Genomic DNA, 25,336 nt, shown 5'->3' on the forward strand with positions numbered 1-25,336 from the left:
GGTGTGGCAAAAAGAAGAGGAACAAAGGCCCGACTGGGCTGAAGGAGAATGAGATATGTGATAGGCTAGATCCCAAAGCAGTGGTTGGCCGTCGAAAGAGGGTGGATGGGTAAATCATAAAGTGACGTTTTAACTGATGAGATACCTTGGTCACCTACCCAAGGTACTTGTATCAGCTGGGTTGAGGTATTATCTTCTTCGTGGAAACTTCTATTCACGTTTAAGATAGAAGAACGCCAAAGCCGGGCGAGAGCTTATGTGATTTTTTTGAGAGCTAGATCTGGATGCCGAACAAGATTTGTCATTGTTAATTTGGTGCCTGCTGGGGTTGCAGCAAGATACAGTAAATCTACCAGCCAGCGCTTGGAGGAGCTGGTGGGGATGATGTGCTCGTCGCTGTCAGGCTATCGTCGCATTATCGATCTGTAGGATGACGTCCTGTGGAGCAAAGGCATGAACATGTCGCTCATGGGCTAGTAAACTGTGTGCCCGGATACCAGATATGCGTTCCCGTTTCCTCTTCGTATTCTTTCACTTCTTTCACTTGTGATGCTTCGAAAAGAGAGATGCCCCGTGTGTTATATTAATAGAATATGCGTTACGGCGATGGTTGTCTTCATATGCATGTCTTCTGTATGGTGGAGCAGGCAATACAGGTGGCGGTCAGGTAGGGAAACGCAGCATAATCGCAAAGGTCTCCAATGTTTCGAATTTCAAAGCGAGGCATAAAAAGAGAAGAGGCAGAGAGCCCGTGACTTGCAGAACTAGCTGCGGTTGGTTGCTGCGCTATAGAGAAAGAAGTCGGCTGCCTCCAGTTTATTTATTATATCTGCCTGCGCGTGAACGTATAAATGGAGTATTGGCACGTCGTGTTGGCTCTAGCCGCTGTACTAACCCACCATCATATGCCGTTTACGAAGCATGTACTGCTCGTACGAGGAACCCAGAAACAGGACTAGCCCACACAGACAAATGCAAGCGCCGTCTACTGATGGCTTGCAGAGCTCGTAGGAGCCTGCATTTCAAAGTTCCCTTGTCTGGTGGTCCCGGCTGGTGGTCCTTTTTGGGCCTTTCGGTGTCCCAAGCCCCGGCCTGGCCCCCTCGCTATTCGAAAGCCACGTTATTTCTCTTGGGCTAGCAAGGGGCTCTTCCCCACACACCATCGCTGGTTATGCGAGGGAGAAGTTGTTGCGATTCGTTGACGATTGTTTGGTAAAGTTGGCTCTAGTGCCAAGCAGCCGTTCAACCGTTGCAGCTATTATGGATTAGTATCTCCATGATCGAGCTGCCACAAGTATGATTTGACGAGGCGGGGGTGGGGAGGAAAAGGGCGATGGGAGCGATGATCAGATGGGCATGGAGCGACAGGCGAGATTCAGCAACAGCGGCAGCGACAAGTGCCTGCAGCTATCGACGCATTGTTAAAGCTGCTCCAGATGGGGGCTAGGCAAAACCCACAGCTTGAGATGCCTACAGTAGTCATGTGTGCCGACGGGCGAATCAACATGTGCAGTGTCTAGGCGCAGACTGCGATGCTCCGCAGATAGGCAATTCTGCTGCTTGCAATCAATGGCCATGAGGCACTGTTGCATCCGAGCCGCCTGTCGTTTCGCACGAGTTAATTTTCGCTGTTCCATGTTAAACAAGGGCGGAGACCAAACAAAAACCACTCGTGAACCTGGTCTGGCGTCATTACATCTGCTCCCCAGCCCACTCGGCTAATATCGACCTTGTTTGCTTGTGCTTTTCTCTCTCCTCTTTCTCGCTCTACATTCTCTTTTCGCGCAGTGTCAATTTTAGAACGCTGACGAATGAGGCGTTCCCGAACCAGCCGGGTTGGAGAGGGGGGAACTAGAAAATAGAAAAAATAAATGGGCTAGAGGCTTTGCAGAGTGGCGAGTGCTCTAGGAGAATTGACTTTTCTTTGCCGCTTTCTGTTGAGAATCAATATCCCTCTCTGGGCAGAGCAGGGGCTGGGCTGTCTGGAAGAAATCAAACATGCCTGCTAACCTGACCGTTAGTCTCTACTACGCAGATGGTGTGCATACCGTCGCATGCAGGCGAATGAGAGATGCCTCCGCGTGGCTTACCCCGGATACATCATACGACAAAGGCCAAGTCCAGCTGGTTGGTTGGGATGCCCCTCTCTTGTGCTTGTTCATGCTTTTTGTTTCGACCTCTCCACTCGATTCGATCGATGATGTGTTACCTGTTTCGTAGAAAATAAGAGTTCATGGCGGAGTAATCTTATTAGCGAGGGACTGGGGAGGGGACTTGGGACCAAGTCCCAAGATTTAAGATGGTATGCTGCAAGGCAGGAGTTGCCCTCGGCCGTCAGACAGATGATGTTACAGCATGTCAAAAGACACCTGGAATACATTCGATGCTACCAAAGGCCAGGTACTGACTGACCGCGAGATATTTTAAGCATCGCGTAGTAGCATCGACTATTGCCTCTGCAGGACATAGTACGCAGCGCTACTGCTCACGCACACTTTTTCTTGCCTCTCTCCATCCATCTGCCGCCTGTTTTGACAATAAAGACAAGTGAGTGGCCAACCAAGAACCGAATTATTAATTTAGTAGTTTATTAATTTAATCTATTTGTACATACAGTGCACGGCCATGGATGGATCGGGGCTTGGCCGTAAATGCCAGGTACTTTGTGTGCTGCGCATCTGTATCAGGACGCAGTTGATTACAGAGCAGCGGCGGAAACTACCTCGGACTGGGGTCTTCAGTGTAGCGTTGCGTGCCGCTGGTTGCTGAGTCTCAGTGCTCTGCCTTCCACCCTCACTGCCTCTATGTTTCCATTGATACCGTCTACCTTATGAAACCTACATAGCTGTACCTGTACAATCATCACCAGCTGCAAGGTATTCTTCAGCAAAACAAGACAAAAGGCCCATCCCTCCTCTTCGGGAATTGATATTCCGCCGGCGTTGAATCCTATATGGTGCCACCAGGCACCTGCTAACAAGATTGCTCCTCGTTCTCGTCCGCCCCCAAGTCGTTGCTGCTGTCCCTCGCCGCCTCTCATTCGCCTCATGCACACAAGACACGGCCTCTTCCCCTCCCCCACAGCGACCGAGTTCTGTGCAGGCGCCGCTTTAGTGCTGCACTACCTGCTAGCCTTGCTAGCCGTCCTGTATTAATCCTGGGCGCTAAACTGCTAGCAGCACCCAGCACTGTGCCACATGCGCCAAGTGCCTCCTGGGCCTGGGATGTACTCCATACCTTGTGCGCCGTAGCGGTGCAGGTACTGCGTAAAAGCGGTGCTGCACACTCAGCCAATGCCAGCCCTGGCGCCCTGCAAGCGGCCTGTCCCCACTGGCCCACAGCGAGCTGGGGAGGCCCCGAGGAAAGGGCCTGGCCTGGAGTGAGTCGCGGATAGCGGGCTCTGCGCTGGGGGCTTTCCAGAAACCAACTGGACCACTTCCATGCCAGACTCAGTTGCACTTCCGCGTCCTGACGCATCCTCGTCCTTTTCTTCCGCATCGCCTCATCTCTCGTGCTTTTTCTGCTCTCTGCTGTTCGGTCGCCATTTGCTTCGCCCGTGTTTGCAGTCTCGTGCGGCGTCTTTCACGTCCCTCGCTCGCTGTTCTCAGATCCGTTTGTCGGCACCGAATCCGAACCGACTTTCTCTTCCGACGCATTCTCTTGACCACCGAAGCAGCGCCACCACCGGGCCTTGATCCAGCCTCCCACATCCCCGTCACAAGATCAAAAGGAGGAAAAAGGGAAAAAATAAGGGCCTGTATAATCAGGCTAGGCGCTCCTACGACAGACTTCTTCTCCGCTGGTCAGCTGGCTTTGGCCATTGACCCATTTGCTTGATCGTTCCAGCTTGCTCAGTCGCCTCTATACTTCGAATGAATACCCCCGATTGCCGTCCTCGATCTCGTTGAGCGGCTGTTGAGCGGCCCTGGCTGCTGGAAATCTTTTGTCTTTTCGCTTCTCCCTCTCCACCGTCGCCCATTACTATACTCAGACATCAAACATTGCGTGCTTGATACGACAAGATGGCCGGATTTTTTAACAAGATCAAAAGCGCCAGCACGGTATGCCTCTCCCACCCTTCATCACGACGAGCTACCTGTCTTTATTTGCGATACACTGGCAAATTCGATCGCGCCATGTACTCAAGAGACACTGGTATACTTTGCGCCGAAATAATCTAATCGCTAACAAACCATCACTCTGCAGCCGTCGACAGCGCAAACCACCAAAGATGTGGTACTCAAGAAGAAGGATGAGATCGTACCAGAGTTGACCCCACTCGAGAAGATGCTGCAGAATGCTGGTCCCTTACGAGAGGATGGAACTGACAAGTTTTTTGGTTTCGAAAACGTATGTTAATCATCCCATATTTCACTGGGCTACGTCCCCTATCTTTTGTGTGACTATCACCATGCTAACATGTGCCATAGTTTGGAAACACTTGGTTCGCTTCGTCTTGTAGACCCAATCAACATGGAGCCCTATGTCCACTAACTTAAACTGTCTAGTTATTGCAATTCCATAGTACAGGCGTTGTTCTATTCCGACCTGTTTCGAGAAAGCGTCATCAACTACCCGTCGCTATCGCCATCTGGAACGCCCAATGGCAATCGACCAAAGGTTAACGTCACTATTCGCCCACCAATGCCGACACCTCCGCCTCAACCGCAGAAGAAGGGCATCAGTAACAAGGAGGCAATGAAACAAAGACAGGCCATCAACAACGGTCAGCCTGCACCCGGCCAACCTGCTGTTAAGCCTGAAGACAAGCCGGATACCCCTGAATACAAAAAGAAACACGCCATGCTCAAGGGCCCAATCCTAGAGCTGGCGCAGGAAAATGGCTTAGCGTACGGCATGGATGAATGCACCTTCACAGGCCTCAAAGACATCTTTCTGGCAGTCCTTCAGAGCAGCACTCGAACGGGAGTCCTGAGCCCTCAGCGCTTCCTCGAGATATTTAAGCGCGATAACGAAATGTTCCGGAATTCGATGCACCAAGATGCCCACGAATTTTACGGTCTCGTATTGAACGACGTCATTGCCAATGTCGAAGCAAATGCGAGAAAGCTCCAGGAGCAGCTGGAAATCAAAGGCAATACCGAACTTACGCAGTCGGTACAGAATGCCTTAGGATCTGCGCTGATGAATAATATGACTGGCTACCGCACTCCCGGGACGGGTTGGGTTCACGACATCTTTGAGGGTGTACTGACTTCAGAGACTAAGTGCTTGACTTGTGAGACGGCGTCACAGAGAGACGAGACTTTCCTCGATCTGTCTATTGATCTCGAACAACACTCATCGGTCACATCTTGTCTACGAAAATTCTCGGCCGAAGAGATGCTCTGTGAGCGAAACAAATTCCACTGTGACCACTGTGGTGGTCTGCAAGAGGCTGAAAAGCGAATGAAAGTCAAGCGTTTGCCCAAAGTACTCACTCTACACCTCAAGCGATTCAAGTACACCGAGGATTATAGCCGTCTTCAGAAACTGTTCCACCGTGTTGTCTACCCCTATCATTTACGTATGTTCAACACCACGGACGACGCAGAGGACCCTGATAGGATGTATGAACTCTATGCTGTTGTCGTCCACATAGGTGGCAACGCATATCATGGCCACTACGTCTCCATTATCAAGACCAAAGATCGCGGCTGGGTCTTATTCGATGACGAGATGGTTGAGCCTGTTGATAAGCACTTTGTGCGCAATTTCTTTGGCGACAAGCCAGGTATGGCGACTGCCTATGTTCTCTTTTACCAAGAGACTACCTTTGAGAAAGTTAGGGAAGAGCAAGAGAGGGAGGGAATGGAGGAGGTAAAGTTGGCGACGCAGGCTGCTAATATGGCGCAAGATGAAAACGGAGACAAGCCAGATACTGTCCCTCTGAAGCGTCAACAGACACAACCTGTTGTAATGCCGGAGCATGAGTCTTTAGCAACTCTCGCACATGCCGCTACAGCGACCGGGGTGCCATTACCAACTTCACCTATAATAGAATCACCAAAAATACCCGAGATGCCATTTATCGGCGCGCAGGGCGTGGGTTTCACAGGCAAAATTACTACCAAGATAGAAACAAAATCCAGGGACGATTTGAAACGAGAGAAGAAAGAACGCGAAGCTGCTGAAAAGGCGGCCGAAAAGGCAGCCAAACAAGCTGAAAAGGAGAAAGACAAGCTCAAAGAGAAACAGCTTAGAGAAGACGAGAAGAAGCGCAGAGAAGATCACATGAAAGCTATGCAAGCTCGACGAAATGAGCAAGACGAGCTACAAAAAGTACTGGAGGCTAGCAAGAAGTCTGCAGCCGTCGAAGAGGCCGCCAGAAAAAAGGAAGAAGGCGGATCCTCTGGGTTCCTTGATCGGTCTAAGCGAGGCAGCAAGTCCATGTCGAAGCGGAGTTTCAGCTTTTTCAAGGACAGGAATAGCTCCCTGGATACTACCATAAATGGCGATGCTCCAGAAAAAGAAAAAGAAAAAGAGAAGAAAGGACGCATGAGCATTGGTCTAGGCAGGAAGAAGAGCTCACCCTTCCTAGCGTCCTAGCATAAATCCGGATACAGTGGTCTTATTTTGGGTAATCAAGATATATACACGACACAAGAGACAGACACGCACACAGAGACACGCACATGTACAGACAAAAAAACGTCTAGGGAGGTGCGCAATAATAGGCGTATGGCGAATTCGTATGTACGATTGATGATGGGAATCTTCTGCATTTTACAATCTCTATCTGTTTGAGAGGAAAATTCTTTTACGCCGAACCAAGGAGGAACCCAACATGAGAAGCAATCTTTTTTTTTTCCCACGAATAGCATTCGCTTTTCGACGGCTTACGCCATTCTTGCAGCAGTTCTGTTGAAGCAGGAAAACGCGGGATATGGCCAATTTATTAGGACACGGCGTTTACTGCGTTACTTGAATGGGGCCATGCTGCGGGTAATATATAGCTCACCACGATCGGCCGACATATTTACTTCCTCTTCGTCTTTAGCTTTTCTCTGTCGACTTTCTTTTCTCATCTTTTTCCTTCTTCTCGTTTTCGTTTTCCCTTTTTCTTTTTGGAACTTATTTTCTATTTCTTCTGCAAGAGCTGTATCATACAATTAGTTGTCTTACATAGCGTTGGGAAGGGATAATGTTATTAAGCTGTACAGCCGCCGTGATGTCATCAATGGGAAGTGGTGCCACTGGCAGAGCTGAGAAATTTGGGGGCTGGTCATGGGACTGTGATTTTGGGGACCTGCAGAGATAATAATGGCAATGAGTTTGACTTGTAAAAATTAATGCATAGTGAAGAGAATGTTTTTCTTGTTCGTGATAACTATACAGCTGCCCAGTAAACATATAACCTGTTGAGGGATGTTGCGCTGTAGTGCGGGGGATGGTTGTGCCGTTCCGAGACACGCAGCCTTATAGTGAGAGGGTGTTCTGATACTAGATGACATCTCACTTGAAACACATATACGATATCCATCCATCCCTTTGAGACGGGAATGAGATTTAGCATCCGTCTTTTTAGCTCAGTGAGATTTATATGAGCTTAAGTGGTCACTTATTTATTTACTTCAAAGTTTAAACTGCTCATTTCGGTGCAATTGAAGAAGAGCATTCGGTTGGACGACAGTCTGTCCATGCGCATCGTAGCGGTGTTTCATACGATATGAGCGTCTGCTAAGCCGTCAACAATGGAATTCATAGGTATTTATACATGCTTCATTAGCCAGCTCGCCACAGTTGCTTCATACACCACAGTCAGTCAGCCAATGCTAACAAGACCTCCAACCAAGACCTCCTCTTCTTCATCGTGCCGCTGGTGCACCTCTTGGCCGCCCCTTACACCAAAGTCGAGGAGTCTTTCAACCTACAGGCCACGCACGACATCCTCGTCTACGGCACCCCCACATATGACATCCACCAGCGGCTCTCCTCCACGTATGATCACTTCACTTTTCCGGGCGCCGTGCCCCGGACATTCGTTGGGTCGGTGCTCCTGGCGGGCGTGAGCCAGCCGCTGATTGCGCTGGCTGGGTTCGAGCACGCGCAGTTCATTGTGAGGGCGGTGCTGGGGGGCTTTAATGCCGTGTGCTTGGTGATTTTCGGGGCTGCTGTGAGAGAGACGTTTGGGAAGGGGGCAGCGAGATGGTGGGTGTTGTTTAGTGTGACCCAGTTCCATGTGGTGTTTTATTTGAGCAGGACGCTGCCGAATATGTTTGCTTTTGGGTTGAGTGAGTTGCCCCCTTTTCTTTCTGAATATTGTTTCCATCTTGTTCTTCTCCTCTCTATTCAATACTTGATGTTCATTTCCAGTCTTGTCTCTCATACTTCATATCTCTATCCTGACTATACTTGTTTATACTCTCACTATAGCTTCAATCAGCCATACTTACCAATGAACCATTATAGCAACTCTGGCATCTGCATTCCTCCTCCCCAAAAACGACCCCTCAGTCCAAAGGACTCGCCGTCGACAAGCAATCGGCCTTCTCGTCTTTGCAACAGCCATCTTCCGCTCCGAGCTAGCCATCTTCCTCGCTGCAACGGGACTGCTTACTCTCGCCAAATCCTATCTTAGTCTGCGAGAGCTCGTTACCTTCTTCCTCGCCTCCTTCCTTGCTGCGCTGGGTCTCTCCATTCCTATTGATTCATACTTTTGGCAGAAACCTCTATGGCCAGAGCTCGCGGGCTTTTATTACAATGCCGTTCTTGGGTCTTCTTCCAATTGGGGCGTTTCGCCATGGCACTATTACTTCACTTCTGCACTGCCGCGCCTCTTGCTCAATCCCCTGTGCTTCCCTCTTATCGGACTAGCACTCTATCAACATGGAACCCGGGGCCGAGTTCTGGATCTGGTTATTCCATCTCTTGTCTTCATTACCGTATACTCCATCCAGCCTCACAAAGAAACCCGTTTCATCTTCTACACTGTCCCTTCCCTCACTGCTGCCGCTGCTGTAGGCGCCAGCTTCATCTCTTCACGTCTATCTAAATCATTCATCTACGGCCTCGCTACTGCAGTCCTTTCCCTCTCTGTCCTCGCAGCGTTCGCCTCTAGTACCCTCATGCTCCTCCTCTCATCTCTCAACTACCCCGGCGGTGATGCGCTCTCTCAGCTCTACGCCATCACTTCAAACACCACTTCGCCTCCTCCTTATCTATTTGTCCACGCAGACGTCTTGACTTGCATGACCGGCCTCACCCTCTTCGGCCAAAATCCTCATGGTCTCCCCCCTACTCTAAATGCCACATCTTCGTCCTCTTTCTCTCCGATTCTATTTTTCGACAAAACAGAGTCAAGCGAAGTACTACATAACCAGGATTTCTGGTCCCAATTTGATTACGTCCTGATGGAAGATCCATCCCTCGTCCTCGGAACGTGGGACACCATCGGCCAGATATACGGCTACGACGGCATTGAAATTTTACGACCTGGTCAAGTTGTTTCGGTAACAGAAATGCTGCATGAAGAAGGAGTCAAAGACGGTGTTCTTGGACAGGGCGCAACAATTGCTGATGTTAGGGATTTCGTAAGAAAGTCTTCTGGAGGCTGGTGGGTTGGGCCACGCATGTCTCCTCGCATCCACATCATGAAGCAAGTCCGTGAAGATGCTGCATAGAATAAAACCAAAAGTTGCTTCGATACACACAAAAAAAAAGGACGGGGATATTTTCTCTCTGTGATAAAAAAGAAGGCAGTGTTTCAGCCTATGTCTGTTGAAATAATTACTAGATAGAAGCGAACATATAATATACACACAATCGACAAAGTAAAGAAAAAGATATAAATCAAATTTTTTGTAATCGATCCAATAAAAGTTTTTTCATCTCCCTCTTATCCAATAGTAGTTTCTCTTCGCCCAATGAATGCAACTTATTTCCATACACAAAAAACCCCTTGTAGCTACTTGTAGCAGTGATAAAAAAGAGAAAAGAGAAAAACAAGAGCCAATCCCCTTAAGCAAAAACCGCTGTGCTACCCAATTTGTTTCGACTGAAGATGCATTTGAACCAATCCATCCCTCTTCCTTCCTCCAGAGGTTATACAAAAAAAGAAAACAGAAACCACTCATAACAATATATGTAAAGGTATATATATGTGGTATATATATAGACTGCACATCCGCGCGCGTCCCAAGCATTTGTCGCCCACGTCTTTTTCCCCCCAATAATGAAAAAACTTTCGCCGTAGACTGCGCCAACGCAAAGCCTTATATGTATAAATCCATCCCGACCACGTTGAAACATGATTTTGATCCAAGAATGCAACAAAAAAGAAATAAGAGGGAAAAACGAGAAAGGGAGCGCATATAAAACTCTCCTTTCCAACTCCGACAACCTCTCTTCCTGCGCCAGAGTTGTGAAATAATAAGTAAAACTCCACTATGAGAAGCTCCAAACATCATAGCAAAGATGAACGCCAACTTGTCTTCACGGCAAAGTGTAGTATTACAAGTAAAACAAACATCTTACTCTTGTGCAGTGTCGCTTCCATCTTCCAGGTCTTCAATACTGTCAGCCGTCATAACCCCGTTACTGCGATCATCGTCATCGAGTTCGCCATATTTTTGCTTATAACGCTCGAGCTCCTCTTTCTGCGCCATAAAGGCCTCAAATACTGCGGCCATGGGAGCACGGAGTTGGTTAAGTTCTCGGAGTGTTCCGCCGCCAATGGCGAGATGACGCATCGTCAGGGTTGATACACAAGTCTGTTACTCCTCGTTAGTATGGTTAATCGTTAAAGGGGGGGGGGGGGATATTTGAGTGAATCACTTACCTCTATTCTGCTTACTTGATGTTCCATAAAATTAAGCAAGAAGCGTTCAGTGACTTCACCTCCTCTATTCTTCATACGTTCTAGGAGTTCAGTCTCGGGTGGCTGGAGTCCCGGTCCTCTAACTGTCTCTAGAGTACTGCACAGCATCTCAAGACGCAAGCTGACTTTCCACAGATTCCAAATAGCGTCCGGATCAAAAGAGAGCTCGCCACCACTCATGATGGCAGTGGGTTTTTCTGCTGTCTCTTCCCGACGTTCATGCTGCAGGTGGTATTCGATACGACCGGTCAGGGCATGCGGGTACAGAGAGTAGACAATTTCGGGATTCTCTAGACCCTTTAGCTTCTTCTCACCCATTTCTTTGACTTCAAATCCCTGGGACGTCAAAGACCTCAAGTCTTTGCGTATAGTAGCCGCAAGTGACTCGTCTTCGAAAGAAGCTTCCGACCCAGCCGAAATATTTCGGTCAGTGTCTTGATAATTCTCCAGACAGCGCTGGATTTCAGAAATAAAATCTGAAGAAACGGTAATCTGGCCGCCATCGGCAACAGCGGATATACGTGACGCTTTATTGACCATAGGCCCAAAGTAGTCCATACGACGGGTGACGGGGTCTGTTTCGCACACGCAGTCTCCATAGTGAATACCCATACGAACAGATAATCCCTTGAATATAAGCGCGTTGTCTTTGTCATATATCGGCTGGCACGACATTGAATTGAGGACTTCGGACGGCCAAGGGACGTCAAGAAGTTCCATTTGAACAGCGAAACACCAGAGGAGAGCTGAAGTCGCGGTGGGGAATGACACCATGAAGGCATCACCTTCAGTTTTGACTTCGTATCCTCCAATTCGGCGTAGCTGCCGACGCATGACTTCGTTATGCAGCTTGATGGCTGATCGCATTGCGTTGGGGTACATCTCCCAGAGAGTCGTGGAATTCTTGATGTCAGTGAAACAAATAGAGACGTTGCCGGTTGGTGCCGGGATTTCTGCCTCGAGCCGGTTAAGGGAAGAGTCGAGGACATCTGCCTTGCCCTTTCGTCCCCTTCTCGTAGAAAGAAGATACGGTGCTTCTGCAGGGACGCCCGAAGGATAAAGTGACATACTTGTGCCACGATGGAGGCGAGAACGCTCCACCCTCCTCTTTAGGTCGCCTACACCAATCATCATAACCATGATCTTCCCAGACGCACCGTAAGCCATTGCAAGGTCACGAAGCTTCTGAGCAGCACGCATGAGATCTTGACGCTCTGCTCGCGCAATGTCTGTAATAAGGCCAGGTGGAAGATATTCCCAGAGCTCGCTTGTAGCCATGACAATGATGTCGTCGTTCTCTCGGATGGTCATGTTGGTGACATGAGGTGCAGCTTGAACGGCTGGCATCAGATCAACATATCCAAAAGCTCGAGATACTTGTAGAACATCGTTCAATCGGCCATTGCGTGATACCCATCCTCCGGCTTCACGAATTCTTGATCGTTCTGAAACCTCCGCAGGATCGTGTTTCCGGGTCAAGATATGATGCTTGCTGTCGGTTTTTATAACCATAGCTTGGACATCACCAACATTTGCCACGTACAACTCTGTGCCTTGAAGATACAAGACAGTAGCAACTCCTCCAGAATTCAGATCCTCCCTACTAAGAATGACTGGCTGAGTCACACCCCTATGCGATTTCTTCTTGCGATCATCGGTATACTGGACTGCAGCGGTTACTAATTCTTTGTTGAGGTTCAGGAAAGCCCTCCGGAGGGCATCGGCCGGTGTTTCGCTTTGGCGGGTTTTCAAGGCCTTGAGCTCCTGGGCGAAGATGAGTCCAAAGTTTTCATGCAGATACTTGGCAATCTTGGACCCTCCGCTTGACAGTGCCTGGCCATCGAAGAGGCCGAGAAGCATCTCCGTTTCGGAAGAGTTAAAACGCGGCACGACAAGGTCAACTGTCGACAAATGCTCGTTCTTGCCGAGAGTGTCGGCCATGCCATACGGCAAATGACCTGCCAGTGACCCGGATGTTCTAACTCGCCTATCTTCGCTCTGGTCCGGTATGCTGGGTTGAGTCAGGGTGACGTCCATCAGTCCAAGTATCCTCAAGTTCGGGAGTCGGTTGAAGTCTGTGTATTCCTCCCGATTCACGGCACCGGGGCCATCAATGCCGCCCCAGGCAGTCTGTTTGATCTCTAGTCGCTTGTTTCCAGAAAGATTAAGATATCTCAGATTAGGATTCAGATTCCAGTTCCAGTCATATGGAACATTGGCAATGTTGTACTTTAGAGAATTATTGCCGCAGTCCAAAACTGCAAGCTTCTTCGCTCTTGATATATCAGCGGGCAGATTTGTGAACTTATTGCCGTTGATATAGAGGGTTTGAAGAAGACTTGTTTCTTCTAAATCATCTGCCGGAAGGCTGGTCAACACGTTTCCAGAAAGATACAGCTCTACAAGCTGTGGCCAGCTCTTCATCGACCTTTGAGGCATATCACTGATCTCCCAGTTGTATGATAGGTTAAGAACCCTAAGCTCAGCGAGGAGGGTAATCTGATCAAATACATCATCATCCAGACGATTGTCTGCAAGATAGAGATTTCGCAGCGACCCAGAAAACGTATTTGTCATTCTAGACGACAGGCCAGAATCCTTTCTTATTGATTGGGCCGAGGTCGAGACTGTGTTCTGTGACTGTGTCGTCCCTCTAGACATGACAGATGTCTTACGTCCGCCCTTCCCGTAGACGGACACAACAGAACTCTTTCGATCAGCCCCTGGTATGTTGGGAGTTGGGCCAACGCTCAGCAAAGTGGTGCTGGACGCTTGACTCGGTCGGCGCTCCTCTCCTAGCTCATCAGAGCTACCAGTGGCGGAAAGGGTCCCCGATGGGAGCGCCTTGCCATTGGCTGTTGGAGGCGGCCCCTGTCCTTCTTCGCCGGGTAGCCTTGGGGCACGCGAAGCAGGCTTGGGGAAGGTTTCCAGCATATTAGAAGAGGCATTAAAGGTCTCAAGTCTATTGGCCCACCAAATTTCCATGGGCAGCTTGGAGATGTTGTTGTCTCGAACGTCTAGAACTCTCAGCTCTGTTAGGCAACCAATCTGGGGAGGCAGCTCGCCCACAGAGTTATGGGCAATGCTAAAGTGTTCCAAACGAGTCAACGCGCCAATCTGGGGCGGTAACGAGACAAAATGATTCTTGTCAAGGACCAAACGCTCTAGGTTTGGCATATTGGCGAAGGCAGAGTCGATGCTTGCCAGCTGGCCCTGTGAAAGGTTCAAGGTCTTGAGGGTCGGAAGCGGCTCTTGGATTTCGAATTTGTTCAGAGGATTCGAGTTCAGCTTGAGTTGGCGGATCCGCTCGAATTTACCAACAAAGGCTGAAATGTGGTTGTGGGCGGCGTATAGAATCTCCAGTTTGGGAAGCTCGGATATAGTATCAATATTAGTGATATAGTTGTACTTGATATCAAGTTCGCGCAGGCTGATGAGGTCTCGAAACGTATCGGGGACGCTATCACTTAGATGGTTATTGGTAATGAGAAGCTTTTCCAGGTTCTTCAACTGGCCAATCTCCTCTGGCAGCTCTGAGATGCTGTTGAAGCTCAGATCTAGATCAACCAGACTCTGCAAGTCACATAAAAAGGGAGGGAATGAATCCAAAAAGTTGGAGGAAAGATTCAAGCTCCTCAGCGCCTGGTACGCACCAAAATAAGGAGGCAAGTGCGATAACCGATTGTTGGCGAGATTCATCTTCAAAAGGCCAGCGAGGGCGTTCAATTCAGCATGCTCCAGCTGTTCCAACCTGTTATTCGAGGCATCCAGATAAGTGAGTCTCGCAGCGCGGCCGAGGCTAAGCGGCAATTTTCTTGCTTCGTTGTTATTAAATTTGATATCCCGGAGGTTCTTGCAGGATTGGATGAAGTCCCTTGGTACATCCAACGACAGATTGCGCGACAGATTGAGAGATATAATTTCGTTAGCTCTAAGATAGAGGGAGATGGGGATGGTGACAAGGTTACGACCCGCGAGGTCAACATAATTGATCTTCTGCGTTTTCTGAATGCCCAGGTCCGCCGTTTTTGAGTGGAAATCACTCTCCCTGGCAGACAAGAACATGAACCGGCACAAGTAACCGATATCCTCTCGGCCCAAGTCTTCTATCTTATCTTTCTCTTCGTAGCCGAGCTGTTGTAAAAGCCGTTTCTGGATGAGCAATGGCCGCTCGCCCGGCGTAAGGACGCGAACCAGGTCATGCTTTCTCATGATTATGTGATAGTTCTCGAGCCCGTCGACAACATATGTTTTCTTAATAACTTGAGATATGACTTCTGCGACGGTGGCATCTAGAGCCATGGAGTGTGTTGAGAAGGTCCCGTCCGATCGGAAAATGCGAATGAAGTAAGGAGTCAGCTTCTCCTCGGGTCGCGGCGGGCTTGAGAGCTCTTCCACTTCCGGCTGCGGTACCGTAGTGTCCTCGGTGCCTCGGCGGACTGCCCAGCTGTCGGGAGCATCCCAGCGTCCCTTCGGCGCTGAAACTGCCGAATCGATGGAGTCAGGGTCGATGTTATTCACGAAGGATGTGTCCATGGGGGTCAATGGGGGTGGCTTGGCCAGAATACCTTCCATATCGTTCAGGTTCGTGTCGAGGTGGTACATATGGCCAGGGTCAGCGCGGTCGGTCGGGCCAATGGTATCGTCGCATTCGAAGGGCCGAGGGGGTCGCCTGTTCTTGGAGAAGGGAAAGTTGTTCTTGAAGGTTGCGCCGCGTTGGCCTGCAAGCGACCGAGTCTCGGAAGCATCAGAGACGTCTCCAGAGCCAAGAACAAAGGTGGACGGGAATGCAGATGGCGACAGCTCAGGGCGCGTCAAATCCGTCTTGGAAGACTTTGTCTGCAAAGATCTTGTAGACTGAGGAAGATCTTTCAACTTGGAGCCACTTGCATTGCCATCGTCCTTGTCCTTGTGCCGTCGAAACCGACCGAGCAGCCCAAGTTTGCCATGGTGTCCAGGGGAAGCGTGTCCCTCTACCTGGCTTGACTTTGAGGAGTAGGGCGTATGCGCACTGTGAACGCTCGGTGTCGGACTCTGGGCTCTGGAGCGCGAACTGCTGAAGATTGTTCCGGTCATGGCTCCTCGGTCGCGGGGATATGAGCTGCTCGTAGAGTCTTCCCTACTCGTGCTCGGCCGCAGGCTCCTTGGATCATCGATGCTCTTGTTATGGCGGTGATAGTGGCCGGGAAGGTGGACGATGCCTGCGCGTGAGGAAGAGGATGATTTTGGCGGCACCTGAGGTGCGCCATCTGACATGTATCGATCCCGATCGGGCCCGGTCATGATGTCTCTCACGGGAGCCTCTCCATACCGCGCAATGTCCTAGAAAGCAAGCAAGTCAGATTCTGTGACACGATAGCAAGCGAAGCCGATTCTCCCAATTTCGAACCCCCCACTAATACTCGTGGATCGTAGGCGGCCCCATAACGAAAAAAAAGAGTGGATCGAGCAGAAAGCAAAAAGAAGAGCTTACGCCATTTTGGGAAAAGGGAGGCAGGGACATGGGGACCGTAAAATAAGAAAGAAAGAAAAAAAGGCAGGGAAAGACAGACAAAAAGAAAGGTATGGTGATGATGAAAAGAAGAAAACAAAGCAAGGAGAAGGAGAGGCGGCGAAGATTAGGTGGGGAAGAGCAAGAGAGATTCGGAAACACAAGTCAGACTTACATTGTTGTCCTGATACAGAAAAGGCACTACTTCAGGGGCCGGAACTGGGGTCCTGGGTCTTGACGACGCAGGCGAAGCATCCCTGGTATGATCGGTGGCATTAGAGTAGTTGCGATCGCGATGCGTTGGGCGAGTGTGACTGTAAGAGCGCGATCGTTGGTCTTTCCCCATATGTGATGTCGGGAGGCTACTCTCGGAACTGTCACGGCCAGGAAATTCTTCGCCAAAGAAGCCCTGCAGCTTGCGCATATTCCCACGGTGCCCACTAGCCTTGGATCCAGTGCTGCTAGCCGTGGTCGTGACACTAGCTTCAGAAGGCCGCCTGTCGTTTGAAGAATACAAATGCTCCGGTGAGTCTTGGAGGCCTAGCGACGAGCTTGCGCCGGTACGTGATCCCAAGCCATGTAGTCCGGAGGAGTACTGCGAGAATAGCGACATGGTGTCGGCCGACTCGTCGAGGAGGCTCGCGGGATAGTTGGAGGGGTTGGAGTGGCCACGCAGGGGATCGAGGACGGCCAGATCGCGCCGATAGTTTGTGAGATCGCTCAGGCGGCGGCCACTTTCCCTCGACGTCGTCGGCGACATGGCGCCGCGGGTGGTGGCGGTGGACGTGGTAGGCGAGATCTGGAGATCATCGTCTCGTGAGAGGCTTCTACGGCAACGCAAGGGCCCGCGTTAGACATGCTGCGCAGATGAAGAAACGGCAGAAAGGCGACGGCTAGGGCGGACGGCACGAGATGGCGAGCGACGGCACCCGTGTGTCCGCCGAAGCAGAGGCGGAAGCCGGAGGAAGAAGTTGGGCAAGATACTCACTTGTAGTGCTGAGGCGTGGAGGCTTCCGTGTCGATGTGCGCAGGTGGCGCTGTTCGCGATGAAGCTTCAGCTGCTGTTGCCGTCGTCGGGGTCGAAGCCTTCGCAGTCAGAGAGGAACGAGTGCTGTCGGTGCTTGCGCTCGTGCCGGAGCTGATGCGAAAGGCAGCCTCATTGTCGGCCATTGTCGCCCGGCGGAGAGCTCCAGGCCACTACCATGCGATGCGAAGAGGTGCTGGGAGAGTCGTCGAAGGCGCAATCACGTCATGCTTGACGGTCTGCGGGCAGCTGGCAGAGGTCCGTCGGAATGTCTGGCTAGCTATTTAACAGCCGTTGGATATCGGGTACAGTATGTTTGTCGAAGGTTTTTCGCTTGTCGACGCCGTAAAGCTACGTTTGACGAGGGGCTGGAGAGCTGGGCATCTGTCGGCTGCGGCGCGGGATTATACAAAGGCAAAAACTCAACGTGTGGTCACAAGCAAAGGTTGGGATCGTTCCAGCCCCAGAGCCGGTTTGGCAGGGCTGAACACTTTTGCTACAACTAGCTCTCGGAGAGGGGTGGAGGGAAGTGAGGGGGTGGGTGGAGGGCCATTGGCTTGATCGTAGCATCGCAAAAATTGAGGCGAGGCGGAGGCGGCTCGGTGGGAGAAAGCGGACAGGCACACGCAGCAATGTCTCACACTTAGTACCGGTACCTGCTAGTATGTGCTGCGCGGTGGTAGCAATACATAAGGGTGGCGTATATACGTGCCAGTTTCCGGCCAACGTTCTTTGCTCTCTACTAGGTAGTTGGTACCGCACACATGGAGGCAGTTCCAAGAACATACAATCATCCAAGCGTCTAAGAAAAAATACACTACGGGTGCGAGTACATGGAAGTACGGTACTACCACCTAGTACAGTACTGCTACTAGCACCATGACACTTTGGTGCTCTAGACCTCGCTGGAAGCGCTCGCTAGGCCAAGCTCTCAACTCACCCTCCAGGTCTATAACAGTCAATCACATTTGCCTACGCGTACGGCTTCTTGTGTTAGTTAGTTAGTAGTATTCGCCTATATAAGCCTCTTTACAGGGGGTGCATTGGGTCTGCATCCTCCAAGGCGACAGTATTCATCACCAGCACTTTGGCGCCAAGCCACAGGACAGGATCTGTTTGGGGGGACCCTGGGTGGACTGACTAACTAAAATATCTCAGCAGCTGTTTCTTATGCACGTTAACGGCATGACGTTGCCCAATGGATTAGCGTTCTTACGGCCCATCCAGCACAGCATATGTACATACATACATTGCTACCTCTTACATCCCGGGCCCATGCCATGTGCGGTAGACTCGACTCCACGGCTTGGCTTGGTCTGTACAGCCGCAGCAAGCAAGCATTTCCGTCGTCAGAGGGGACACACGCTTGTACCTGTAAGCGGCATGACCATGACCACTCCGTCGAAAGTGAGACTTTGGGATTAATTAGCAAATCTGCGGGATGCGGAGTCCGGCGCATTGAGCAAAGCCGCCCTGTCAGCTACCGCAAGTCTTCGGCCCAGCGACTGTGTGCGAGGGTGCCCAGGCCTGCTCGTCGATGAATCAGATGCCGACAAAATACTGCTGCCTGCCAACTTGTCATGTTGGTCTTGGTCTGACGTTGACCGGTGCATAGGGAAAACTACGCACCAAACGGGACGAGTACGAGGTGCTGCAGCATATCCCATCCCATCCCATCCCATCCCATCCCATCCACGCCTCCGAATTTTTCCAACTGTGGATATCCATGTAGTGATCAAAGCAGGTCACACGCATGGGCGCAAACGACAAACGAAACGTAAGAGTGCAGCAGCTTTCTGGAGCAGCATGCATGTATAGACTATGTTAGTGGTTTCGTCGTCTCATTTGCGACGCCCTCTCAGTCTTGTCTCTTGTTTTTTCCTCGTTCTCGTAATCCCGCCCATTCAAAATGGTCCTCGGCAGCCGGGATGTGGACTCGAGCTATGCAGTAGCATGGCACTTGCATGGGCGCCAATCAAACGGGATCGCCCAACCCGAATTGTTGGCCTCTAGCACGATACGGTACACAATATTCCGGCGGGCTGCTCTGCCCATGCTCTGCCCATGCTCTGCCCATGCACTAGCCCATGCAAGTACACACGGCTGCTCCTGGCCAGCAGTCAATCGATCACTCAATTAATCAATCCGGCAGCCCAATCAATCAATCGCAGCGGCCCAGATGAGCGCGCGCGGGCTGATGTGATGGTGAAGCTGCTGCCAAATACGGGAAAAATGACGTTCTCCCCGCCCGGGGCTGCGGATCACGGCACCCGCAATGGGTGCGGCTAGTGGGTGTGAATCCGCGGCTACGGCACTTCAGGTGTGCTCTAGTATTCTAGTACCTGTAAATACACACCCGTAGGCGCCGCTATGGAGCGCTGTCAGGTATTAGTGTTGGTAGCAGTACACCAGCTGGCAGCTGCCAGTTAGTCACAACGGAGCCCGCCGCATTGGTACGAGGTAGCGTCCAAATATATCAAATCAATCAAATCAAATCAAATGGCACCTGTCAAAGCTGGCTCATTCATTTAATCTCTCTGGCCCCCCAGCAGCCCCTCTCCAATCTCATCTCATGGAATCGAGGCTGATGTTAATATTGATGTGATGCACCTGGCTACAGCTCTCCGTATTCCACGTTTGCGGTGCCCAGTGGTAGCTGTAGTAATAAAGCGTGCTCTCCTGAAGCTGTTCTGAGACGGAGAGTCGCCCAAAACCCACTACTCTGTCGATACATGCACTTTCTCCGCGAGTTTCACATATCTGCAAGATCCCTCCCCTGCTGCCCATGAATTAGACTGCGTACTCTGTACTTGGTGACGGTACATGCTGACGGTCTCACATCCATCTCGCATCTCGCCGTCGCCGTCGCCGGCATCTGCACCGCCTAACCCACTTTAGCCCGGGATTCTACATACCAGCACGTTTGCCAGGGCCCTGTCGACTCCGGCGGCTTCATAAAGTTTAACAGCGACCGCGAAACATGTGTCCAGGCTATTCGCCACGCAGTAATCTCTTATCTCACCAACTAAAAAGAAGCTTGATGACCAAGCATGTACGCAAAAGTCTACATCGAGGGCGCTTGATATAGGCTCTATCTGTACGCGGATCGAGTTATCGCCTGAGATTGTGTGTGTTTAGAATGTGAAACGGAATATGATCCGGAATAGAATGTAGCAGAGTAAACCCAAGACGCTGTTTCGATGAGATTCCCTCATTTCAGCTGGTCCGAAGCACTGGCGACGGGGTATGTACCATCATGTAAACCCCCTGGCACCTATAATCTCGCTCATGATGTCTTCTCCTCACGCAGCCGAGCCACTAACGCCGTATTCATCCCCTCCTTGGACTAAAGTGAATAGTGAAGCTGGTCAGCTCAGCGCCAAGCAAGATGGAAGGCCTCGTTTGGAGAAAGGCTCCCTGCCTTGTACGTGATACCAATAGAACACATGTCAGTCGTCTGACTCCTGTGTCACAGCAGTGCTGAGATAAGCGGGATGGAGGGCACATACATACATGTAGGTACGAAGTAGTGCCATTGCGCGCCACTGTACAGCCACAGAGAGTCCATGTAGATTTACATGCGGATGCCAGCTAATATTGCCAATCTCTGACAGGCGATGCTATGGAACAATGATAGCAGCAGCTGCTTCTTGGCTTTCTTGGCTGATGCATACATTCATGTACAAGTCTGGAGTACGTTGGTTGGCTGCAAAGGACAAATCGTTTGCCAGGCGGCCGCTAGCCTCGATTTATCCCCTGTGCACAACCTGAAACCCGCTGCAATGTCCGTAACGCCAAATCCATCCACAGCACCGCCAGGCTGGTAACGTAACGCCAGGCATACTGAATTACAAGCACAGTAGCAACTACACTTGTGATGTATTGCTACTAAAGATAGTAGTAATTAATAGACAAGTGGCCATTAAAGCGAATTGCTCTCCCCAAAGCGGTAGGTAGGGTTATAGTAGCTATATACAGCCAAATTGCTGTACGGCGCAACTACATGCACCTTTGCCCGAAACTCGGCGCAAGACGCGGAGAGAAATCCGGCGCCAACGCCTCGCGGCTGAAACTCCAGATACAATGAGCTGGCCAGCTGTTCCACATACCTAAGCTGCAGCCTTAGGCCTCCTCTCCCGCTCGTAGCCACGAATATATTAAGCGGTCTGGTGTTTTAACGGGTCTACAATGATGAAATAGCCTCCACCGTATGGGGTAACCCAAGTCATAGTACACCTATACAGTGGGCTCAGTGCCCCGCGAATCCCCGCATGCTGCTACAATTACTGTGATGGCTAAAAAGTTTCATATCTCTATGTGCATATATCTATATTCTCTCAAGAACTGATACCTCTTAAATGTATTGATGAATTGAAGTTTTTGCTACTTAATTCTGTTGCTCCATCGAAATCTATAAATAAAAATCAATTCGTTAAGGAAAGTATCCATCATGGGTTCAACTTCAGAACAACTCCATACTTGGTGGAAAGAAAGCTCAGTTTACCAAATATATCCGGCATCCTTCCAAGACAGCACAGGTTCCGGAACCGGCGATCTCAGGGGCATTATTTCACGTGTAGACTATATTAATGGCCTCGGCGTCGATATCGTGTGGCTGTCACCCATCTTCGCGAGCCCCCAGAAAGACATGGTTGGTTTTGAAACTCCCGTCTTTAAGCGGCTACCCTACTCTGCCTATCCTAACACATGATGCTACCCCGACGTATTCTGATCAACAAATGCACTCAGGGATATGACATAAGCGACTACAAGACCATAGACCCCATCTATGGAAATATTAGCGATGTCGACGAGCTGAAGGACAAGCTCCATGAGCGTGGCATGAAACTGGTCTTGGACCTGGTCGTGAATCACACAAGCGATCAACATGAGTGGTTCAAAGAATCAAGAAAGTCAAAGACCAATCCGTTCAGAGACTGGTACATCTGGCGTCCACCCAAGTATGATGCCCAGGGCAACCGACAGCCCCCAAACAACTGGGAAAGCCACTTTCAGGGTGCGTGATATAGTTTACCAAGCAATAGAGTACCTAGTCAGATGCTGATTTGCTATAACTCTAGGCAGCGCTTGGGAGTATGATGAAGCAACGGATGAGTACTATCTACGCCTCTTCTGCAAAGAGCAGCCAGATCTCAACTGGGAAAATCCGGCGGTGCGTGAAGCAGTTCACAATATCATGCGCTTCTGGCTTGATCGAGGGATAGACGGTTTCCGTATGGACGTTATCAACTTCATCAGCAAAGACCAAAATTTCCCAGACTCGGATAAGGTGGTTAATCGGGGCTATGAATACTACGCATGCGGACCGAGATGCCACGAGTTTCTGAAAGACCTCGGCGCCATTCTCAAGGAGTATGACGCATTTAACGTGGGCGAAATGCCCTGCGTACAAGACGAGAACGAAATCATCAAGGCTGTTGGAGCTGACCGCGGAGAGCTCAACATGATTTTCCACTTTGAGCAGTAAGTTGATAGAAAAGATTACCAGAAGAAGAGTCGTGAAAGCTTACTCTCAAAACTTAGCATGGATCTCGACTATGGCCCCAAGGGCAAATTCTCCCCCGGCACATTTACCCTCGCAAAGCTGAAGACCGTGGTCAATAAATGGCAGAAGTTCATGTACGACAACAACGGCTGGAACGCCCTCTACCTAGAAAATCATGACCAGCCACGAGTAATCAGCCGCTTCCTATCCGATAAACCCGGGGATAGCATGGCCAGCGCAAAGCTCATTGCCGTATTCCATGCTTTCCAAGCTGGCACGCCGTTTATTTACCAGGGACAGGAGATTGGCATGACCAACGTTCCTAAAGAGTGGCCTATTGAGGAGTATAAAGATATTGATTGCGTCAACCACTGGAAGTAAGTTGAATAGGTCCAGACATGCATACATATATCCAGATCGGGGATTTAGTATACTGACAATTACTTGCTCTACATGTAGCTTATACAAAGACAGCCCTGACGAAAATATCAAACAGCTAGTCAAAGCAGAATACCAAAAGAAATCTCGTGACAACGCGCGCACGCCCATGCAGTGGGACACCTCTCCCCAAGCCGGCTTCACTACTAGTGACAAGCCCTGGATGCGCGTCAACGACAACTACGATGAGATCAACGCCGCCGCCCAAACAGACAGGCGTCGGTCCGTATATCACACCTACCGCTTTGTCCTGGAGAAACGCAAACAGTACAAAGACATCTTCGTCTACGGCAGCTTCGAGCTCATCGACGAGCCGAACGAGAAGATATTTGCGTATAAGAGAAGGGCAACCAACGGGGAGTCTGCGCTGATTGTGTGCAACTTTTCATTGGAAGCAGTGAAGTGGAAGATGGACGACGTGCCGAAAGAAGTAATCTTTACTACTAGTGACAGAAAGTTGAGCCATGTGAGCGGTGGTGAGCTTTCGCTGTTTCCGTGTGAAGCAATCGCTTTGCTTCTCTGAGTGTGTTCTTTATTGAGAAGCCTTTATCATAAGAGTACATGTAGACTGGAGCGTTACTTTTACGTTACATGGACGATGTTTGATTGAGTGTTGGTAGAACATTTGCGAACATGAATAGCTGAAAGACGCTGTGCTCTTTAAGATTATATCCTACTATTGCACTACTGGTACATAGTTCAAGACGTGGCTGATGTTGCTGCTGGGCTGTGCCATCGCGGCTCACCTGTTCCCCGCACCATCTTCCGAATGCGGGAGACGCTGAATACCTGTAGCCTCTGTAAACCTGGAGCTTATAATGGTACGAGCACGTTCTAAAGCCTTCATGCAAAATTCAGCTGTGCCAAAATTCTTCTAGCTACCAGTAACGCATACGAAGGCTGGATTTCTCCACTCCTTGATTGCTATCACAATGAGTAATTATGATGCACGTCGCCCGGCTTTCGATGCCTTCAATAGTAATTTCTCTACTGCTAAAACTATGGACGAACATTTCCAACGATGCTGGGCCCAGCAGTCTTGTGGAGGATGCTTAGACAGCCTCGGCTGCAGTTGGTGCCCTTATGTGAGTCTCGTCTTTACAAGCGTTGCATCCCTTAGAGGATCTTCTCTCTATTAACTCTTTCTTGCGTAGACATGGTCATGCGTGCCAAATGAACATACAATTCCATTTCTCGCACCGGCCTTTGATGATGAAATTTGTCCGCATCCTGATGAGAGATGGGAGGTGAGGACGAGGCCTCTGGGATGCCAAGTTTCATCCAGGATGGGGCTGACGGTTGCTGTGACCATTGTGGCTACGTTGGCGGCTGTCTTGATTGTTGCAGCATCGGTAATCCTAGTATGGAAGATACGGAAATCTGGAAAGATGAACTGGGGATGGATATCTCGATGGAAGTCGTTATTCCAGAGGCAGACCGATAGAGGTGATCCAGAGCGGGACCCATTGCTACCGACAGAGCAAGAGAATTCGGCTGGGAATATCTGACAAGGGCGACGTTCTACTCATGAAGTGTCCACTCCTCTTAAAACAAAAGGACAAGAACACAAGAAGACTGTCACAAATACGGATGTACTGCCGGATATTCAGCCAGAGCTGACGGGTGGAATTATGGCAACCTCATCTCCCTCTTGGATCACCGAGGCTTCTTCGCCCTCCGTAGGAACGTCTACATAATCCAGGTTGACCGTTATCAAACATGAGTCGAGAATCTTGGCTTGGATGCCGGGATATCGTGATTCTAGCTCGGAAAAGAGCTTTCCAATAGGCAAAGGCGCAGGCAGGCTCTCGTGATCTTTGCCTGTAAAAGAGCTGGCGCCGGCAAAGTAGAGAATGTTGAAGTGGCCGCGTGGAGGTTTTGGCGTGGATGATGTCATGATAGAGAATATGTACCGAGATGAATTTATGCGTTGAAAAGAAACCTCAAAACATCAATGCTTGCCAGATCGAGTGAAAATTAAATAAATCAGCTTATCCTAGGAGCAGATTCATCAAGTTGTTAGCGTAGAGGCTTCCTAAAGTCGAGAGCGGCATTTAT

The 25,336-nt window shown here is 50.1% G+C and overlaps 5 protein-coding genes across 5 annotated transcripts; 4 read left to right on the forward strand and 1 right to left on the reverse strand.

Moving 5' to 3' along the window:
• The first annotated feature begins 3,386 nt into the window (after positions 1–3,386).
• On the forward strand, positions 3,387–7,289 carry GGI43DRAFT_395953 (ubiquitin carboxyl-terminal hydrolase family protein). Its single transcript, XM_083204913.1, has 4 exons — positions 3,387–4,061; positions 4,207–4,350; positions 4,431–4,444; positions 4,509–7,289. Exons 1-4 carry the CDS (start codon positions 4,023–4,025, stop codon positions 6,547–6,549), a joined length of 2,238 nt encoding a protein of 745 aa, XP_083064015.1. The 5' UTR covers positions 3,387–4,022; the 3' UTR covers positions 6,550–7,289.
• Positions 7,290–7,472: 183 nt separating this feature from the next.
• Positions 7,473–9,747, forward strand: GGI43DRAFT_243221 (dolichyl-P-Man:Man(7)GlcNAc(2)-PP-dolichol alpha-1,6-mannosyltransferase). Its single transcript, XM_083200712.1, has 3 exons — positions 7,473–7,707; positions 7,797–8,234; positions 8,413–9,747. The coding sequence occupies exons 1-3, from the start codon at positions 7,695–7,697 to the stop codon at positions 9,621–9,623; spliced, it is 1,662 nt and encodes a 553-aa protein (XP_083064016.1). The 5' UTR covers positions 7,473–7,694; the 3' UTR covers positions 9,624–9,747.
• Positions 9,748–10,394: 647 nt separating this feature from the next.
• Positions 10,395–17,618, reverse strand: GGI43DRAFT_243216 (adenylate cyclase). The gene is made up of 4 exons (XM_083200711.1): positions 17,299–17,618; positions 16,486–17,137; positions 10,781–16,141; positions 10,395–10,712 (listed from the first exon to the last, which is right to left on the reverse strand). Exons 1-4 carry the CDS (start codon positions 17,478–17,480, stop codon positions 10,473–10,475), a joined length of 6,435 nt encoding a protein of 2,144 aa, XP_083064017.1. The 5' UTR covers positions 17,481–17,618; the 3' UTR covers positions 10,395–10,472.
• Positions 17,619–21,484: 3,866 nt separating this feature from the next.
• Positions 21,485–24,006, forward strand: GGI43DRAFT_243368 (glycoside hydrolase superfamily). Its single transcript, XM_083200714.1, has 5 exons — positions 21,485–21,985; positions 22,084–22,351; positions 22,416–22,818; positions 22,879–23,217; positions 23,300–24,006. Exons 1-5 carry the CDS (start codon positions 21,785–21,787, stop codon positions 23,799–23,801), a joined length of 1,713 nt encoding a protein of 570 aa, XP_083064018.1. The 5' UTR covers positions 21,485–21,784; the 3' UTR covers positions 23,802–24,006.
• On the forward strand, positions 24,007–25,042 carry GGI43DRAFT_243298 (uncharacterized protein). Its single transcript, XM_083200713.1, has 2 exons — positions 24,007–24,363; positions 24,433–25,042. The coding sequence occupies exons 1-2, from the start codon at positions 24,211–24,213 to the stop codon at positions 24,784–24,786; spliced, it is 507 nt and encodes a 168-aa protein (XP_083064019.1). The 5' UTR covers positions 24,007–24,210; the 3' UTR covers positions 24,787–25,042.
• Positions 25,043–25,336: the final 294 nt, after the last annotated feature.

The sequence above is a fragment of the Trichoderma evansii genome (assembly GCF_050947405.1).
Source record: "Trichoderma evansii strain SZMC 28006 chromosome Unknown GGI43scaffold_3, whole genome shotgun sequence".
Classification (NCBI taxonomy): Eukaryota; Fungi; Ascomycota; class Sordariomycetes; order Hypocreales; family Hypocreaceae; genus Trichoderma; species Trichoderma evansii.

Coding starts and splice junctions, on each gene's coding strand:
- GGI43DRAFT_243298 (XM_083200713.1), top strand. CDS start 24,211: ATGAGTAATTATGATGCACGTCGCCCGGCTTTCGATGCCTTCAATAGT. Junction 24,364..24,432: donor GCTGCAGTTGGTGCCCTTAT/GTGAGTCTCGTC, acceptor TTTCTTGCGTAG/ACATGGTCATGCGTGCCAAA.
- GGI43DRAFT_243368 (XM_083200714.1), top strand. CDS start 21,785: ATGGGTTCAACTTCAGAACAACTCCATACTTGGTGGAAAGAAAGCTCA. Junction 22,352..22,415: donor CTGGGAAAGCCACTTTCAGG/GTGCGTGATATA, acceptor CTATAACTCTAG/GCAGCGCTTGGGAGTATGAT. Junction 23,218..23,299: donor GATTGCGTCAACCACTGGAA/GTAAGTTGAATA, acceptor CTCTACATGTAG/CTTATACAAAGACAGCCCTG.
- GGI43DRAFT_243216 (XM_083200711.1), bottom strand. CDS start 17,480: ATGGCCGACAATGAGGCTGCCTTTCGCATCAGCTCCGGCACGAGCGCA. Junction 17,138..17,298: donor TCCACGCCTCAGCACTACAA/GTGAGTATCTTG, acceptor GCGTTGCCGTAG/AAGCCTCTCACGAGACGATG. Junction 10,713..10,780: donor ATCAAGTAAGCAGAATAGAG/GTAAGTGATTCA, acceptor GAGGAGTAACAG/ACTTGTGTATCAACCCTGAC.
- GGI43DRAFT_395953 (XM_083204913.1), top strand. CDS start 4,023: ATGGCCGGATTTTTTAACAAGATCAAAAGCGCCAGCACG. Junction 4,062..4,206: donor AGATCAAAAGCGCCAGCACG/GTATGCCTCTCC, acceptor ATCACTCTGCAG/CCGTCGACAGCGCAAACCAC.
- GGI43DRAFT_243221 (XM_083200712.1), top strand. Junction 8,235..8,412: donor TATGTTTGCTTTTGGGTTGA/GTGAGTTGCCCC, acceptor GAACCATTATAG/CAACTCTGGCATCTGCATTC.